Source organism: Parasteatoda tepidariorum, chromosome 9 (genome assembly GCF_043381705.1).
Source record: "Parasteatoda tepidariorum isolate YZ-2023 chromosome 9, CAS_Ptep_4.0, whole genome shotgun sequence".
NCBI classification, from domain to species: Eukaryota; Metazoa; Arthropoda; class Arachnida; order Araneae; family Theridiidae; genus Parasteatoda; species Parasteatoda tepidariorum.
In genome coordinates, this window is record NC_092212.1 from 30,140,403 (window position 1) to 30,159,823 (window position 19,421).

The following is a 19,421-nucleotide window of genomic DNA, read 5'->3' on the forward strand; positions in this document are numbered from 1 at the left end:
TAAAAAAAAGTTATCTCATGTTTCATTTAGCCAGCCAAATGCCTCACCAGCTAGCAGAGTCAGACACTTAGAGTGCAGAATTTTTGAACTAAGCTAGACACTCATTTTAATCCATATTATCATTCAGTTTTGACTCTATATAAAATTATTAGAATCTTTGTTTATAAAAAGAAAAAAATTCTTTAAAAAAAGTGGCAGTGGTGATGAAGATATAGTGCTTAAGGAAATACCAATCTAATTCTGTATTATTTATTTAATTGACTTTTTGTTCATTTAATATCATTCCTAAACAAAAAATTTAGCCACTAATACCTAAAACTATATAATCGACTCTCTCCATAGAATTCACTCATTGCCAAATGTGTCTCTTCGACTTGGTAAGTACTTGCAAGCGCCATATTGTCACATGTTCATTTTTGCGACTCACATGACCTGTTGTTTGGCCCCGTGATCACTACCACATTACTTCCTGGCAAATTCAAAATATTTACTCCTGATCACATGGATATGCTCGATGAAGAATTAGATGCCAGGTAAGTATTAATAATGTGTTTTCTAAAGAGCAGTTGAATATTCAGAGCATAAGCAATCACACTTCCAATGCAACCATCACAAAAATTAACGTTCATGACGATTGGTGATCGTAGCAGGAAGTACTGGTTACCATGGCTTTTAACCTTAAAAAAAGTAATAAATACTTATCTATACTGTAAAATGTAGTTTAGTAAATAATGTCAACAAACTTTTAATTCTATTGCATATAAATATGATTGTAATGGATATTAAATGTATATTTTTGTAGATATGTTACGTGCCTGTTTCTGTTAAAATATTTTTGGAACATAAGTCAATCTTTTTATTTATGTATTAATTAAAATTTTCGGATGAAGGTGAAGTATTTGTCGTATTTCTGCGAAAACCTGATCATGCCGTAAACGCTAAAGAAGATTAAATTCTATAGTGTAGATTTGTTTCAAAGAAGTAGTAGAGTTTGTATGTACCTGTTATAAGCTGGCTGAGGATATCTAAGAATTAAAATGTTCAATTGATTTGAATACTGAAACTGTTATCACCCAGGCTCTTGAGTACATAATTATGTGTGTTCGACATTGCATTGTGTTGATGTGTTTGCCAAGTTGATATTGCTTTGTTAAGGCATTCTTGGTTAAGTAAATAGGTTGGTGCAAATTGCTGATTTCTGCTTTCTATTTCTTACTTCAAAGCTCCAACCCTGGTGGTAAATGTCTACTATTGGCTGTGAAAACTCTTAAACTAGATATTTCAATTGAAATGCTCTTGACTGCTCATGTCTTACCAAATGCTTATCGTGTATATCTTAGGTCTAGGAATAAATGTTGCATTATTGAAATAGCAAAAAGTAAACTCATAAGAAATGAAAATCCATTAAATGTGAATTAAGACTTCTACTCTTTCACTAGGTACACACTTGGTTATCCAAATATTCTATGGGCATTAATTTATCTCTGATAATAATGAATTTAAGTCATGGTTGATCAAATTAAGTTCTCAAATTAGTGTTTTACTAGGTACACACTTGGTTATCCAAATATTCTATGGGCATTAATTTATCTGTGATAATAGTGAATTTAAGTCATGGTTGATCAAATTAAGTTCTCAAATTAGTGTTTTACTAGGTACACACTTGGTTATCCAAATATTCTATGGGCATTAATTTATCTGTGATAATAATGAAATTAAGTCATGGTTGATCAAATTAAGTTCTCAAATTACTGTTTTACTAGGTGCACACTTGGTTATCCAAATATTCTATGGGCATTAATTTATCTGTGATAATAATGAATTTAAGTCATGGTTGATCAAATTAAGTTCTCAAATTACTGAATTGCAATTATTATAGATCAGGGTCCTTTCGTAAAGTAAAAAATATGATAACTGCAGGCCGACAAAATCTACTTTTTAAAAGGTAATAAATAATTAATATTGTAATGAAAGCAGCACACTTTGTTCTTATCGCTTAATGCAAACCATTCCAAGTAATTTAACATTTATTACACAAACCATCTGGCGCCTCGACTATTGTAGTTGATTGCAGGCAGATGGCAAAATTTCTCCTTTAAAAATTATTATTCAACTTAAAATCAATGTTATGCAGATAGAAGGTGAACGGAAATAGTCGATTATGATTCTGAACCCAGGGTGGGAATTCTCTTTGAAAATGGGAAAACCTTATAATTCTTAGAATTGAAAGGCACAGTTTAAAACCTAGACTTCTTAGAGAAATTTGTCCTTAATTCTGGAAGTTTTTGCAGTATCAGTAATTAGGAGCATTGTCATAAATATTCCAATGAAAATTTCATCACGCAATTTTATAACAAATGTTTCAAACTGCTATTCGCTTTTATGCAACTAATTATGTATATTATTTTGTAATTAAAGTGTGGTTTTGTTCATTTATTTATTCGTCATCAGTGCTATTTTAATAAATATTCTAAATTTTTCTTATATTAATAAAAAAATTTCATTACTTTTTTTTCACCCCTTTACGATCGGTTAATTTTCAAGAAAACGGTCATAAAAGTGCCTATTTTTTTGTATTAAGTATTTGATTAGTGCTGCAACTAGTTTAAAATAAACTAACTATCTACAGTTACCTTAAAAATATCCTGGTACCAGAGCTCATTCTAGACAGAAAAAAGGGCAGGGTGCAAAATTTAAAAAAAGGGCATTATTATTCTAAAAAGGCAATAATTTCGTTTTATGGGCCTCACCCGTTCTATTAAAAAACATTGTCAATTAGTAAAATAATTTTTTTTTTTTAACTTTACTAAAAGTAGCAAGGCAATCATTAATTACTAATTTTTATTAATAAATTAACATATATATCGAGTTAATGAGCTAATTAGCTTAGTAATTTATTTAAAATGCATGCATATATTAATAAAATAATAAATGTATGTTTTTAAGTGTCTGTAGTTATAATTTAATAATTAAAATGATTAATAATAATTATAATTTAATGATAGTGGAAGTAGCTGTTAACTTTCAATGACAAGTGCAACCAGGGGGTGTGATGGCTATTTTTCCTTTCCCATATAAATCTATGTATTGACGCAATGACAAACTAAATAAAAAGAGTTAAAAATAACAAAAGTTTAAGAAATCCATTGTAGAGTTTGGGGAAAAAGTAAAGGGTTGAGGAAAGAAAGGGCGAAAAGGGTATGGAGTATATTACATCAGGGCACTAATTTACTTTAGGGGCAACAGGGTAGATTCTTTTGACTAAAAAGGCAGCAGGGTGCTGCACCCTGTTTACCCTGCCTAGAATGAGCTCTGCTGGTACTGCTATCAGGTGTGTAAAATGATAAATAAAATGTTTTTCGGGCAGAAGAAATGAATTAGTTTTATTCTTATTGGTGTGTTGCTACTGAACACTCCAGCCCCTCAATATCACGGGAGCGAGAAATAGCGGGCAAAATCTCACCCCATCATTTTCACAGGAGCGAGAAGGTTACGCCAAAAAAAAAATCCAGCTTTCATTAATTTATTTTCTTTAAGGATAATAAGCATGTTTGAGAACTTCCTATCTAAATTTTACATTAAAATTAATGATAAAAAATTTTAATATAAATTATGAAATATCATAACTTTAGGCATGAAATAATAAGTTTTGCTACTTTAAATCATAAAAATTTGGAAAATTTTTCTCATTTTACTAACTATGTATTATATTTATTTACAAAAAAGATATATTACTATTTTAATATAATAAATTGAACAATATTTTTCTATTAAATGTTTTGATTAAAATTATTGCAAAATAAATATCTGAAATTTGTACTGAACATTCTAAATATTTAATGCTAGAATTTTATAAAATTTACCATTTTAAGTGATTTTTTTTCATAATGTAAATACATGTTTTTTATCAGCTGACACAAAAAACATCCTTTAAAATATTAAGAAAAATATTTCCATGAGCATGTCTTCCCCACTTCTTCGAGCAAATCCACTACATTAATTATTGTTTTCCAAGTCTAAAGATTTTTAATTTGTAGCCAAACAGAATGCTTATTATTATATTTAAAATGGAATAGTCTTTGATTTGATAAAATTTTATTAATGCTCCAGTGTTCAACCCTTTGAGCATTGATTATCATTCCAAACGTTAAACTGCAGGCTTTTCCTATGTTATTTAATAGAATTGTTCTGTGTACCACTCAAATTTTGTTACAATTTTGGCTAAGGGCTGAACACTTGAGGATTAGTCCTATTTATTAACTGCTTTGCAAAAAAATACACAGTAAAATATTATAAGCTTAGTAAAAATCAAGTGTATCTCAGTGTTTATAAAAGTGTATGTGTTAAAAACCTAATTTTTTTATTAATTTTTTTTTCACTTGTGAAATAATTATTAAAACATTCATTTATTTATTTTCAGAGCAGCACGTGCCATCAAGACTGAAAAAAATTTCCTGCAACAAGTTTATGTAGATCAAAAGTATGCTTTCTCATTTTTGATTTTATTTTTTGTTTGCAAACAACATTTTGTCACAGTTAATTGCTGAGTTTATTTTAAGTAAACTGAGCATCAGTCTTCTCTCATCAGAGTGTCAGAATATTTGACTTTGGCGGATTTGTTCTTTATTGTGGTCATTAACTATCAATACCTGATCAGACCAATTCCAATCACTATAATAATGGCTTCTCTAAGCCAATTACTACTTTTACAATTACCCGTTAAGTTTTTTTCTTTTCTTCTCATTTCCACCTATGGTTCAGTTGTCACCAAAACTTTGCAACCACATGGGTGCAAGTCTTCCTTCCCCAGGACGGATTTCCGTCTTTCGAAAATGTCCGCGGACGGAAGTAAGACGGAAACAAGACAGACTCGAAGACGGAAATCGGAATTTTTTTCTTCTTCTGTCCTTAAAAATATTTTTTAGGTCTACGTTATTGGTCTACTTTCTTATGTCCTGTTGTTATTTTATCAAAAGACAGATGAATAAGTATTTTTTGTACAGTATTTAAACTTGATGTATTATGGTAAAGCTTTCTTAGATAGTTTGCATATGTTGAGGGGGTATTGTGTATGTTAGGTATTTCAGTCAAAAAATTTTCAGTCTTGGCCTTTTTTCCAACTTGCACCCATGGGCAAGATAGTGCATTATCAACATGGCAGAGAAAGAAAAATATTGTAGGTTCAACTAATAAATTTTATGTAAACTATTGAGTAGTGGCACAGTNGTCAATAGCTACGTAACGTGAAAAATTCTCGTCCATTTCATTTTCTTCATTGCTGATCATTTCTTCGAAACAGTTATGAGCCCCATCTCCATCTCCATTGAAGCTTCACGTTGACTACATTTAGGAAACTTATCATAGTTTTACAACACTTCGAATTTATCTTTAAGACTCAAATCCATCCTTTTCAGCATGCTGATAAAATTTAACACCAAACGAACTTAAAAATGATATGCGTTCTAACTATAATTTACTCAAACGGCTGAAATAATATGGGACATGCACACAGACAGTTTTTGGAAATCTATTCATATTCTCTGTTAAGATAGATAACAAAAGAAACTTCTCTCCCTTCTATGGTTCATTCAATAAAAAGTAAGATAGGAATTCGACCCATGTTGAGTGAGATAGGTTTCTCCAAACTTCATTCAAGTCAAGGAATTAACATTGATAAATTGATTTCTATGAACTCGCCGCTTACCACCCACATTTTTCCTTAACTCTTACACTATGTATATCGCAGAAAAGTGCTAACCACACCTGTTTCACAGGTTTGTGAGTAACTGTTGCTTCTTCTAAAAAAATCTTTAAACTTCGAAAAATAAAATTTTATAAATAAGAACAAAAAAAGCTGAAATATTGCACCTTTGATTTATTATGAAGTCAAAATTTTGATTTTAAAAAGCGGCAGCATTGATTTTATTAAAGGATGTTTTTAACATGCATTAATATTGTAATGATTTGGTTCTTGCCGATTTGATTTTATAAAGCGGCTGATTTTATTATCCGGTGATTTTATTAGCGGCGGGCACTGTATTAATGAAGTGTATGCTTCATTACTAATGAAGTGTAATAATACACATTAAATTAATAAACTGTAATAATAAATTTTCTTTTTAGAGTTGCAATGGATGTAAATGGAGATGAGAATGCAAATGCCGGGCGATGGGAAGTTGTAGAGGTCATACAAGATATGAACACAAATAGAAATATTCATTCTGATATTATTTGTTCTGATAGTTTAGGGTAAGTTTGAGTGAAAAGCTACAAAACTGTTCATTCATTTAGTTGAGCACCATATCAAAGCTTACATTCATGTAATTTATAATAGGGAGATAGATAAGTCTTTTTAACTTATATTTGAGAATATATGCCAAAGTTAAAAATTTATGAGATAAGGATAATTATAAGGTGTAAAGTTAAAAAATTGTGAAGATGTAAATAAAAATTAGCTAATAAAATGTATTTGCTGGTCACTAGAATGTCCACTATTTCCTATCTTTAAAGAAAATAAGAAAAAAATCGCTATTTTTAAATTATTGACAACTTTCAAATTTTTATAACATGTTTTAACATAAAAATAACATGTTTTTCTGTAAGTAACATGTTTAGAGGTTTTCAAATTGATCATCTTTGGATTAAATGTACAGCTATAAACCTATCACAAATATTTCTGCTACGGAATATTCTTGATATTTTGTCACTTACCTTGCCCAATGATTTTTTTAAGAATTATTTTTCTTTCACTTTTCTTTTTCTTTCTTTCTTCCTTCTTTTTCAAAGGTCTTATGAAGTTCATCGTTATCTCTTGTCTCCAAGATGGACCAAATTGAAAAAACTGTTTGATTCAAGTTTGTTGATCAAATTGATCTCTTTTTCTAAGTGTAAGAAAATTAAAAAAGTGTACCTTTCACTATTTGATGTTGAATTTAGATTTCAGAAAATGTTTTGTAGACCAAGGAAACATACCATCTTCCAAAATGAATTTGTGGTATATTCCAATCAAAATATTTATTTTAAAACATTGTCCATTTTTTCTACCCTGTACATAAATATGGAGAAGTAAAGGATTTAAATATTTTTGTTTTCAATTTATAAAATTTACTTTGTTTTTAATTGACATATTTTCCTTGATCAATAACTATTAAAGTTTTACGTGTTTTACTTTAATGGAACATCAGACTCACTTATAACTCTCTCCTGAGTCATTCACTAATGTTTCTGAAAAAGACAAGTGTATTCAAAATAAAACAAATCTATATGTGTAAATAGGGTGTTATCAAGATTTAATTGTTTATCCAAGTCAATGACTGTAAATTCTTATATCTAAATATATAAATAAAATAAATCAATGGTTTATGTTGTACTTGTTATGTCAGGTATTTTTATAGATAATTTTTTATTAAGTTACTAATTAATTTACAAGTTATTCTAAAACAGAGTTAGCACTCCGTAGACAACAATGCCTTTTTCTCCCATTAATTTTACAAATTTATGCATTTCTAATTTTCTGAAATATTTTGATGTTTGTTATTATACGAATCTGAATGAGATTAATTTTATAGTTCCCAAGATAAAGTAAATGCAGATGATCCTCCAGCAATTACAGATGGTAATATACTGATTCTTTTCGCTATACTTTATTTTATCGACTAAATATAGATAAGCATTTTAAATTTTTTGATATTATTTCAGGTACAGTCACATATCGAGTTGTCCAACTTTCGGCAGATGCTTCTCGTGAGGATGCTCCGGCTACTCAAATAGTTACTACATCTGCAGCATTGGTTGGAGGACAGCAAGTTGCTCAAGCAATTATTGCTAATCCATTCAATACAGCTAATGGAAATACCAGTCCTGGAGCAGAGGGTGTGTTTATATGTTCAGTAATTTAATAGTTCTGGGTTATATTAAATGCAGTCAGAAGCCTATTATAATATAAAAATAAGTAAAATATTCAAATTTTAAGAGAAAGACAATTCTTACCTGCCTTATAAATATTTAAAAAAAAAAAAACAATTTTTTTAAATTTAAATGTAATAACATATTAAACACTAAATATTCTTGAATCTACCAGGTATATTTTCTTTTAAAGTTAGACTTATCGAATTTACATTGCATTAGTTACAATTTAAAAAAAAATTGTAAAAAGACCATGGGGTATTAATTCTAGGAATAAAAAACATAATACTTTTTAAAGTCAATCAGATTTTTTATCATTAAAATACATCATTAATGTCTTGAATAAAAGAGGATAAAATTTTCGAAACGAGGGGAATTCTCCATGAGATACTAAAATCTCAAATGCATTAAGGTTTTAAATTATTTGAAAATTGTATTTGAAAAAATAATTTCTTAGAATTATAAGTTTTAAAATCAAAAATAGGTAGATCCAGAATAAGCTTCAACATGATTTGCTGTTACACTTTTGAAGCAAATAAGATTTTTGTTTCTTTTTACGAGCCCTTCTATTTGTAGCTTATTACTATTGTTTACTGTTGATACAAAAATATTCCAAAAGGAAGTGATCTATATTTTCTTTAAAATATTCTTCTCTATTTTCGCACTAAAGAATTCTTTTTCATATCATCATAATGTTATTTAGTAAGTGTCTTTATGCATACTTTAATATTTTGATTTATAGCATCTTTCTCATTAAAACATTCTTTTTTGCTTCTACTTATTACTGAGGGATAATTGCTGAAGAAAATTTTTGCAGAAGTATATTTTTTATTTTATTCTGATAATTTGTTTTTAATGAAGAGCTGTGGTAAAAAATTTTATGCAGAACTAAATGCAAAATATTTGATTCTCTAATAAATTAATAAATATATTTATTGCTATGCAAAAGTGTATGAAATTGGTGTGTTACTGATGTTTCTTTGCTTGTAAGTGTAATATATAGTGGGAACACCAACCGGGTTTGCTTTTGTTGTTTTGTTCTTTCTTTCTTCATTTGTCGAAATCAGTCATTATGCTGATTGCAAGCTAGCTATGTTTTTTCTTGGTGGTTTTAATTTATAATAGATTTTTCTTTTACCAAGCTCTATCTTCAATAACTCATATTTATTATTAAAAATTATTGGCTATTCTAAACATTAACTATGAAAATCTAAAAACTATTTTCATTAGCTGGGAAAAAATTCTTTTGTAAAAATGATAAATGGGAACAGTATGAGTTGCAAGTACTAAGAATAAATCTACTAAAAATTTTAAAAAGCATATAAACTCAAAAAAAAAAAAAAAAATTATGCTATTACTATTAAATACTTTTCATACCGTTTCACCACTTTTTCAAATCTTTTGTTATTTTCCCCTGACTTATTTTGTATGCTTAAAAAAATTACATTTCAGTGATAAAAAAAAATTGGATTTTTTGGATTTCCTTTACAGCAAATTTTAAATAAAAAAAAAAAATCAAATCACTGATAAAATTTTGACATTGGTGTCACAAAATATTTTAATGGGGTATCATCCTTTTTCAGAATAACCCAATAATTTTAGTTTTCCACATTCCAGTTAAAAATAAATAAAAAATTTGTTGTAGTTAATTGTATGTTAAAATTTTATTTGTTCCTTTCCTTTATTTTTCTTTTTAATCATTTGCAGGTCCTTTTTATGTTATGATGTCACCACAAGATGTGTTACAAACCGGTCAACGAACTATAGCACCAAGAACTCACCAGTTTAGCCCAAAATTAGAAGGTGCTAGAACAGCCAGAGATGAAAGGCGTAGGGCTACTCATAATGAAGGTAACATTTAAGAGATTTGCATAGCACTTTTCCGATTTATGATTAATATTCACAGGATTCCTGACTTAATACTTCATGTTTTTCGAATTTTGATTTTTTTATATGTCAATTTTATCTCAACTTGCGAGTCACACATGTGATTGCGTAGTTCCCTCAACAACTGCATTTCATGTATAAATAACTGGTGCAAGCAATTTTAAAGTCAAACGGCATGATTTCTATCACTGTGTTGGAAAAATCACATATCGTGAATAGTATTTACACAATTTTAAAATCCAGCATCATGATTCATAAACGCGTGATTTAGAAATCATGCATCTTGTTTTGTATTCAGGCAATATTAAAAATTACATCACAATTAAAATTTATGTGATTTTAAAATTTAGTTTTAAAATTCATATTCTCGCAATTTGAAAGTCACGCATCATGATATATGTTTTTGTGATTTAGAATCAAACATTGTGACACATATTTTCATGTGATGTAATGTTAAGAGTTGACAATCTAATTCATGGATATAAAGCAAAAAAAGGGTAAGTTTTGCCTATAGCCTATATATAATTCAAAACATATTCATAATATTTATTTTTATGTTCATGCATGTAGTTAAAAACTAATTTAATTTTTCTGCTGCTATTTTTATTATTAAATTTATTGTGCAAGGATTGTCCATGTCTATATCAAGGATTGAATTCTTTAACTATTTTGTTGTAATGTAGGTATTTTAATTTCTTAAAATAATATGACTCATAATTTGATGCATTTTATTACCTTTTACTTTAATATGTAAGTATTAATTAGATTAAAAAATGTTTCTTAAATTACTACACTGAAATTTTCTTGCCATTTGTTGCATTCTTGAGTAATAACATTTTATTTCCAGTAATCAACGTGTATGTTTTTTGAAATAGTAGTCCAATTTTATATGAAATATCAAATGTAAAAGTGTTTGAAAAGAAATCTTAGAAGTAGACTGGACTCTGATAAAAGTAAAGAATAATAATAACTATTCTTCTATTTTCAGTGGAAAGGCGTAGAAGAGATAAAATTAATAATTGGATTGTAAAATTATCAAAGATTGTCCCAGACTGTACTTCAGATCATACAAAACAAGGACAAGTAAGTGTTTTTTTCTTTCCTGTTTCCTCTTGGTTGAAATGTGTTGGAGTGTTGGTTGAAATGTGTTGGTTGTGTTGTTTTTAATTTTATACCATAAGAATTCATAAATGTGATGAAACATTTCTTTGCATTATGCTTAGTTTCTTTTAGGAAATTTAAGATGAACTTTTCTGTTAACATTCTTTATATCAAACTTTGACTTCTAAAAAATTTGCAAAATATGGTAAGAGCGTTTCTCAAAAGACTATTCATTGCGAGCGACAGATGAAAATGGGTAATCGTGTAACATCAAATAATGAGACGGTAAATATTAGGAAAAGTAATAAATTTATAGGCTTGAGAAGTAATCAATTTATATTAAGCATAAAAAATTTACTGCAAAAATATTTATGAAGAAATTTTTTTATATTTTATTTTCAGCGGATAAAACCGATCAGTTTGAACAAACACTTATCTTTTTTACGCAAGTGTTATGGTTACAATAGACCTCTGGTCGACGTGCCTTACTTGTCAGAGCTGCCCAATCTTTAAATCTAAATCTTATGCAAGTGCATAACGGAAATGCGCTTACTATGTTTCAGTTTTATCGGTATCATATATACTTCAATTTCTGCAACCTTCTTTACAAGCAACATCACAAGTTTTACAATTCTTATCAACTGATGCAAAAATATCAAACATGATGTTTGAAACATTTTATTTTTTCCCCCATTTTATTTCTTCATCATTAAAATAAAATAACAAATGGTGGTTAAATTTCTAAAGAATAGGCATGAAAATTGGCTAGTTTCAACAACGATCTGAATTAGTATTATTAACATCATACATCTGTTTGATTGGGCCTTAAAGCGAGATGATTTATATAGGAAATGAAAGGTCCTGGAGTGAGACTGAAATGTAAAACTTTTTCTCCAACAATTGAGACATTTATTAATCATAAATGTACCCTTATACAGTTTAAAATTAAGCTTCCTAAAATAAAAATAATTAAAAGTTTTAAAAAATGTTTGTTCATTATCGCCATTGAGTTTTCTTCCTTTCACTCCTCTCCCCTTAAAACCATAAGATTTTTTTCACAGTGACTTTTCAAGGGCTTCTCATATTTTACATATTTTCAAAAAACTGTCGGTTTTTTGTTATTCTGTCTTCTTTTAAAAAAAATTAATTTTTACTCTTAGCTTAAAGCTCAAAAAAAGAATTTCAGCAAACTTGTATTATTGTACTTTATAACATCAACCTGAAAAATTTTTCATACATTATTTAGTGTTTTTTTTTTTTTTTTTAAATTTATTTTTTGCTTTTTCAAACAAAATTTTATCTTTTCCATATTGTTACTGCAGTCTTTCTTTTCCTACATAGTTTTATTCCCAGAGCAAGGGAGGTATCCTTGCTAAAGCTTGTGATTACATTCAAGAATTAAGAAACTCATGTGCCCGTCTGCCTGATGTGCTGAAAGAAAATGAACGCCTCAATATTGATTTAGATAATCTGCGTCAACAGTATGAAGAGTTAAAGAATGAAAACCAAGCACTTAGGGTCCATATTCAACAACAAGGTGGAATAGCTGTTACAACAATCAATAGTACATAGGATATGAAGTAAGTAATTTTCTATGCTACTTCATCCACGTACTTTTGCTTGCAGCTGCAACAGCATATGTACCAGTCAAAAAACTCTCATTGCGTCACTGGATCAGCATTTGTACGGGTGGTTCTCTTTCCCCTATATTCAATGACCACCATCGAACCTGTCATTTCTTCGAGAACCCCCAGGAATTAGGGTAAAAAAAGTTTAGTAAAAAAGTCTGCATGCTTTCTATTTGATTTGGTTGAAAGATTTTTGTCTTTTATTATCAATTAGCGAGTTATGAGAGGTGAGAATTTCTTCCATTCCTTTTGTAGTGCTAGTTATTTTTCATTCGATATATTTTCAACGTCGTTATTTTTCCCGGCCTTTTGATGCAGTTGTTTTGTTTGTAACACTTCATATTCTTTCAGAAACATAAGTAAACTTTTTTCTTACATTAGTACAATTTTTAAATAATTATTAAGGGCATTCTTGTCTTTTATTAAAGGAAAATATTGTTACTTGAAAAAAAAATGAGTTTTAAAAAAATATAACTTTTTTCTCTTCATGTGTCAAATATTACAAATGAAGTAAGCCAAAATATGTATAACTATGCCAAAATATCTGCCGATTACGATGCACGCTACAACCCTGCCAAGGAACATGTCATACAAATTGCAACAAAACGTTTCCTATTCATAACTAGTTAAAGTAGCTACCTCCCACTGAGTAAGTGGGATATGAATTTCTGCAAGAAAGCGCCGTAAGGAGAGAATTTTTTCATCAGACTAGCCGCAGCTGAAAGGTTAATAAGAAAATACCTCGCTGCAATTTAACTTGTCAAGGGTTTGCAAAGTCTAGCTATAGGGCTGTTCTATCATTTAGAAGTGTATTTGCAGACTTTAAAAGCATATAACTCAGTTAAAAAAATTTGAGCACTTCTAATAATTTTAGTTAAAATTAGTATTGGTCTCAGTGTAAAGGATTCCAAGCCTTATTTTAACACAAGTTATTAAAACTTCACGATTCTCTTTATTGAGTTATAATTTTTTAAAGTTTTCCAATATGTCACTCATAAATGGCGGAACTGCTCTGTAGTATGTAATGTTGTGCTTAAAAACTACTGTTTTTAAATTTTTTTATTTATTTATTTTTTTACTTTAAGCAATCATAAATGGAAATATTTAACGCATAAGAAAATTATGCAAGAATATTATGATTAAAGGTTAACTTTCAAATGGTCGATCATTGGTCAAAATGACCTGATATTTCCTCTGAGTGTGCATGAAGCATTGGGAAATTGTTTTGCATAAGAAAAAATTGTTCCAAAGTTGACCAATAGATGGTACTATACTCATCAAAAGACACTTAACCAATAATGTGATTTATTGTTGTAGCATTCTTCTGTTCAAATCAAATTTATGTCGACAAAATGTGCCACCGCTGATAGGAAAAACTTTGTTTTTTACTGTCTTTCTAACAGATAGAGTTAGAAAAAATCAGACGTTTTAATTTTAATCCAATTTTTTTCAATTATTATTTAATATTTGAATAAAATGTGTATTAATAACATGCTTATTATTATTAAAAGCAATGTTATAACTAAAATATTTACTATTGCCAACTAAAATGGTTGAATTTATTTAATAAGGCCACTCTTATCCGTATCAGTTTTTTTTATTTATTAGTCTATTTTGAATTTCAAATAATAATTTACATACATTTCTCCTCTTATTATTATTATTGATAAAACCAGCATTATTTATGAAATTATACTTTTAAAAAAAATTTTAAACTTATGAAAAATATCATAAATTATATTAATCCATTAAAAAAAATTAGAATCAAAATAATAAATAAATTTAATAATAAATTAAAAAATCTTTTCTTTTTTTTAAATCAAGTGATTTGAATGATGCTAACCCTGACAAGCAGTAATTAAGCATTTTTTTTTTTTTTTTTTTTTAAATTTTTCTATTCCAAAAGAGAAAGAAGAAAAAAACAGTTCCTCTCGAGTTAATTTAGTATTATCTGTAAAAAATTTTACCTGCTATTTTTGAAACCCTCTGAATGGTTTACTAAATTTAAAAAAATATGGATTTCATTGAATCATTTCCCTAAACTAACTAAAGCATTAAGAAAAAGAAATTACCCAAATTTTACCAGGAAAAAAAAATAATTATAAATATTATTATAACACTGGTATTTGCAATCTTTTTTGTATCCCAATTTGTTAAAAACTAAAATTATTAAAATAGTGTTAATTAGATTATATACCTTTTCTATAACAACTTCTTTCTTCTTTTTTATTTCAGATATTGCTTGATGTCTTGACATCTTTGCCTTCTAATGAAAATGAATTGTTTTAATTTCCCCAAATTCATGATCACATATATCATAAACTGCTAAAACTATATATAAAATAAGCAAAGTGACTGCAGTTTGTATTATTGTTATGACTTTATAAAACAAATGCATTTGTTATGCATTATATATATAAATATATAAAACATTCATTAAAACTATTTTGTATTCAATCTGAAATGTTTATTGAAAAGGTCACTCTTTCTCTGTTTTGCCCATATGTAGATTATATGTAAATACGGTTGTAGATCTTTCCATCATTGCTTTCACTGAAAGTAAAGGCATAGATGTGTATAAAAGTTATATAGAAAGTTATATGTTTGTATTATATTTGTTTTATATTCATCTAAGTCAATCAGAGCAAAATTTTATTTAGGAAAGTGCATTTTTTAATGAATTTAAAAGTTATTATTATGTTTTTTCTATAGTTAATTTATATATTGTTATTTTTTATCTCTTTGAAAATATTTGTGTTCTGATATGACTATGCCAATGATTGAAACCAAAAAAATTTGTTTCAATGAGATTTATTCATTCATTGCCCTTTTTTTATATTATTATTTTATGCTTATTTTTGAAGTCACTCTTTTAAAATTTAAATCTCTACTCAGTTTTTAAACATAGATAGCTAAACTTTTCTCAAATAGACTTCCAGCCATATCAGGCTGTTAAATAACACTTAGACATCTTTTAAGAAAAGAAACTATAAACTTTCACTCTTATTTTTAAAAAAAAAATTTGAAGAGTACTTCCACTAAGCAATACGATTTTGTTGGATGTTAAGGAAATATAAAATGTGCATATTTTTCATTTGAGTCGAACAATCAGTTATTCAATAACATAGTTTTAAGTTATCTAGGTTTAGTAAACCTGGCCATTAAAAAAGCAAATTATCTACCCTTAGCTAAAAATCTACCCTATTTTAATCTTAAATCTAAAGATATCTTTTGTTATTTAAGTACTTTGTTCACTGAGCTGCCGCCACTTGCGTATAAATCGAAATCTTGAACCATCTTTTTCTTTAATACAGCCTTCATTCTTTTGAATGTACGCTACAAGTTGTTAATAGGTCTTTTGTGATATGCTCATAGCTGTTTTTAATACTGTGTGATGGAAGAGTTTTGTATCTGAATGATAAACTCTCAATTTCATCCCACAAGTGCTTAATAGGGTTGAGATCTGGGCATTTTAAAGGCCAGGAAAACAAAGTGAAGTTTCCATCACATTTCTTATGCTAATTCTTTACAATATCAGCAGTGTGGTGAGGGTGTTATCCTGTTGAAAGTACTATACTCCCCATTGAAATTTATCATCATTACATAATGTACTCCATCGACGACAATATTTAGGTATTACGTCTATACAATCTAAAAGTAATGATTTTAAAACAGGAGATAAGCCCTATAGTAGTAAGAGTGAGATACTTCTTAGCATTAAACTATGAGGTAGTCATTTAGTGGCCGCTCAGCTCAGAGTTCTATTAAAAATTTTGATTATGATAAATTAAACTTGACAGAAGTGAAAATGCTGTTAAATTTATAAATCTCATTGTTGAATATGTTAACATGTAGGCTTTTGTGATATTTCATATAAGTTGGATTAGAATTAAAATTCAATTCTACAGCATTCAATTCTTACACAATTTTCTTGTGTATTATTTAGTTCCTATTCTTTAGTTTTCACTAATTGTAGTTATCTAACTACAATTAGTGAAAATTACTTAAATATGTAAAATAGACACTAACTTGCATATGGTGTCTCCATATACTTAAGATTTGACATTTCAAATATGAATATATGTATGCGAAATATTTGATGAATAATTTAATTTTATTGCTAACTAATCTTATCTATTGCTTTTGTACTCTTGGCGATGTTTGCCTGACTTCTACAAATGTAATCATTTGACTGACTTCTACAAATATAATTATTCCTATTCCTTTAAAATATTTCATGAGCTTTTATTCTTTTGTGTATCTAAAACTGTTCTTTTCAAAATGTTATATCCCTTTCTTCTGTGCAAATTTTCCTTTTATATTAAGCTTTTAACTGTATTAATATTTCTAAACTAAATATTCAACTTCGTAAAATATTTTATATAGTTGCAAACAAAATCAGTGATGCTTTTTTTTTTAAGAAATTTAATAATGTTTATTTATAGTTAGCTTTTTTTGTTATATTTTGTGATAGAGAATGGTATTTCTGCATTTAAAATGTACACAAGTGACTAAAAAAGTTTTTTCAGTGCCTTTCGAATTCCACCCTTTCTGTAGATAAATGTTATTCAAATAACGTGAACTGCTAAACCTGTAAAATAATTTATAAATATATACATGTTGCATATAGCACTACGCTAACCAATTCATGTTTTCAATATTAAAAAGAAAATGTAGCAATATTTCTTTGTAAATTGTATAAAGACAGAGAATTTGTATAAAGTTATTTGCTATGTTCTATTCTGTGTTTTGGAGAGAGTTTTATTTGAAATTTATTTGAAAAATAAAAAATAAATACTTGAAATGTTAATTTCTTTTATTTCATCTAACATATTGTATTGTCCTTCAACTAATTTTTTATATTCATTTTTAAGCACAGTAGAATCTCGATAGTTCGAGTTTCCCATAAATCCGAGCTAGAGAGAGAAATCAGTCTTGCTTCCAAACAATGACCAACACACACACAATACATGGAATGATTTAGGATTGGCTTTACGATGATTACTACAACTGAATGTTGAAAAACAAATTTGTGTGTTAAACACTGAAACATGTGAACATTGTGTTTAAACAAGACAATTATTTTAAAGTACAACATGATGCAGTAATATAGTAAATATTGTAACTGGGTGTGATGCAATATATGTACCCTGATCCTCTAATGTAACTAAATTTTCTTTAAAAATAATATTTATTAAATTTTAAGCTTTTGAGAGTTAGAGGTAGGCTCGGTCCCGTCCATCTCAAATTATCAAGACTACTGTATATTCAATCTGCGATATAATGGTTCCCACCACCTAAACAAATGATAAAATAATTGACAGCATTCCTCCTTCAATTTCATTTAAAATATGTATTTATTGTTGGTAAATCCTTCATCCAATATTCAAACTAAAATTTTGACTTCTGTGGTTAAAAATGAAACTTGAAGAAGTATTCTACAGTGGAGCCCTTTTATAATGATCCCACAGTTCGCAAGCTTTCAAATTAAACTCCCAAAAATATTTTTTTTCTCAAAAAAGTATCAACGAAACAATTAAGTAACTGTGTAAGTGAGATAATTGTGCTTGAAGGTTCAGAGCCAGTTTCTTAACGTTCGGTTAAATTTTTTTTGTGAGGTGATGATGTAAGTCCCCTCGTTTTCTCTTTTTTGTTTGACAAGGTAGGAGGAAGGGAAAGCAATTAAAAAAATTTTGATGATAGACCACAGTCTAGGGTAGAGGCGACCTTGAAGCCAAAATTCTGTGAGTCGATCACTATTTCAAAGTTTCATTAGTTGAAAGTTCGAACAATTCCTCCTGAATCTGAATCTCTGCTGTTTTAATCTTCACAAAATGGTTCATAACCCCTGGAGGGGTTTTCAGGGATAAATCATCTATTAAACGGTGAGAAAAGTCCAACCGTGAAGACTCTTGGTGTTGACAATATTCTTTAGTATCAGAGGGAATTTCATCATTCTTTTTAAGATCCGATTAGATTGGAAGTTGTCTGAACTTATTCCGCTTCCACAAAATGAGTTTATTTTAAAACGGCAGATATAACTGATTTTGTAGTGATCAAATTGAGTTCGTCGCTTTGAAGTTTTAAATTAACACCATTAAATTTTGCAAATAAATCCTTCAAGCATGCAACGTCTATCTTAAATTCTAACAATCCGTCTCTCTCAGACATACATCTCTGACTTCGAGGAACTCAAGCACAGAGTCGAAAATATTCTAAAACCTATTGAGACAGACGCCTTAGGAAAACCAGAGAATCTCATTATGTACTAGCAAGCGATTGAATTTTTTTTTTTTTACACAGTTTTTGAATAATCGATCGTTGAGAGCATTACTGCGAATTTTGTTCACAGCAGAGCTCGACATATTTTGCAATGACTGATGCAAACAATCACTGAGATTTTTTACAACTAAATGCTGTCTGTGAATTACGCAGTGAACAGCTAAAATATGTGGTACCACCCTCTTTAAAAAGGTGATAAACCCACGATATCGACCCATCATTGTAGGAGGTCTATCAGTGGCAACATATTTGAAAGAGGAATGTTTTTCTCTTTAAAGTAATCTTAAAAACAGATCTATCGATTTACCTTTGATATCTTCAATCAAGCTTCTTGCAAAAAGCATTTCTTGAATAATTTTTCCGTCCTTCACAAACCAGACGTACGCCAACAGTAAAGCCCCATTACTTGGTAAGGTTGACTCATCAACTTGAAGGGAAATTCGTTGGATATCAAAAGTTTGCACAAGGAAACTTCAACTATCTCATCAATTCGTCACCGCACTGTATCGTTGCTTAATAAGATATTTTTGATTATATTAAATGCGGCTGGATGGTGTAAAATTGTTTCTAAAACTTCCTTGCCAGACGGCAGAGTCAACGCTTCACCGATGTTAAGAA

At 28.7% G+C, this 19,421-nt stretch overlaps 1 protein-coding gene across 3 annotated transcripts; it reads left to right on the forward strand.

Annotated features, from left to right (window-relative positions):
* The first annotated feature begins 159 nt into the window (after positions 1-159).
* On the forward strand, positions 160-17,325 carry LOC107438297 (upstream transcription factor usf). 3 transcript variants are annotated; one of them, XM_016050553.3, is made up of 9 exons: positions 160-377; positions 4,421-4,480; positions 6,124-6,249; positions 7,569-7,615; positions 7,699-7,872; positions 9,613-9,756; positions 10,781-10,875; positions 12,235-12,473; positions 14,757-17,325. In XM_016050553.3, the coding sequence occupies exons 3-8, from the start codon at positions 6,131-6,133 to the stop codon at positions 12,463-12,465; spliced, it is 810 nt and encodes a 269-aa protein (XP_015906039.1). In that variant the 5' UTR covers positions 160-377; positions 4,421-4,480; positions 6,124-6,130; the 3' UTR covers positions 12,466-12,473; positions 14,757-17,325. The 3 variants fall into 3 exon arrangements, with proteins under 3 accessions (XP_015906039.1, XP_015906030.1, XP_015906049.1); XM_016050544.3 differs by having other exon boundaries at positions 171-533; XM_016050563.3 differs by lacking the exon at positions 160-377 and adding an exon at positions 460-687.
* The last annotated feature ends 2,096 nt before the right edge of the window (positions 17,326-19,421 follow it).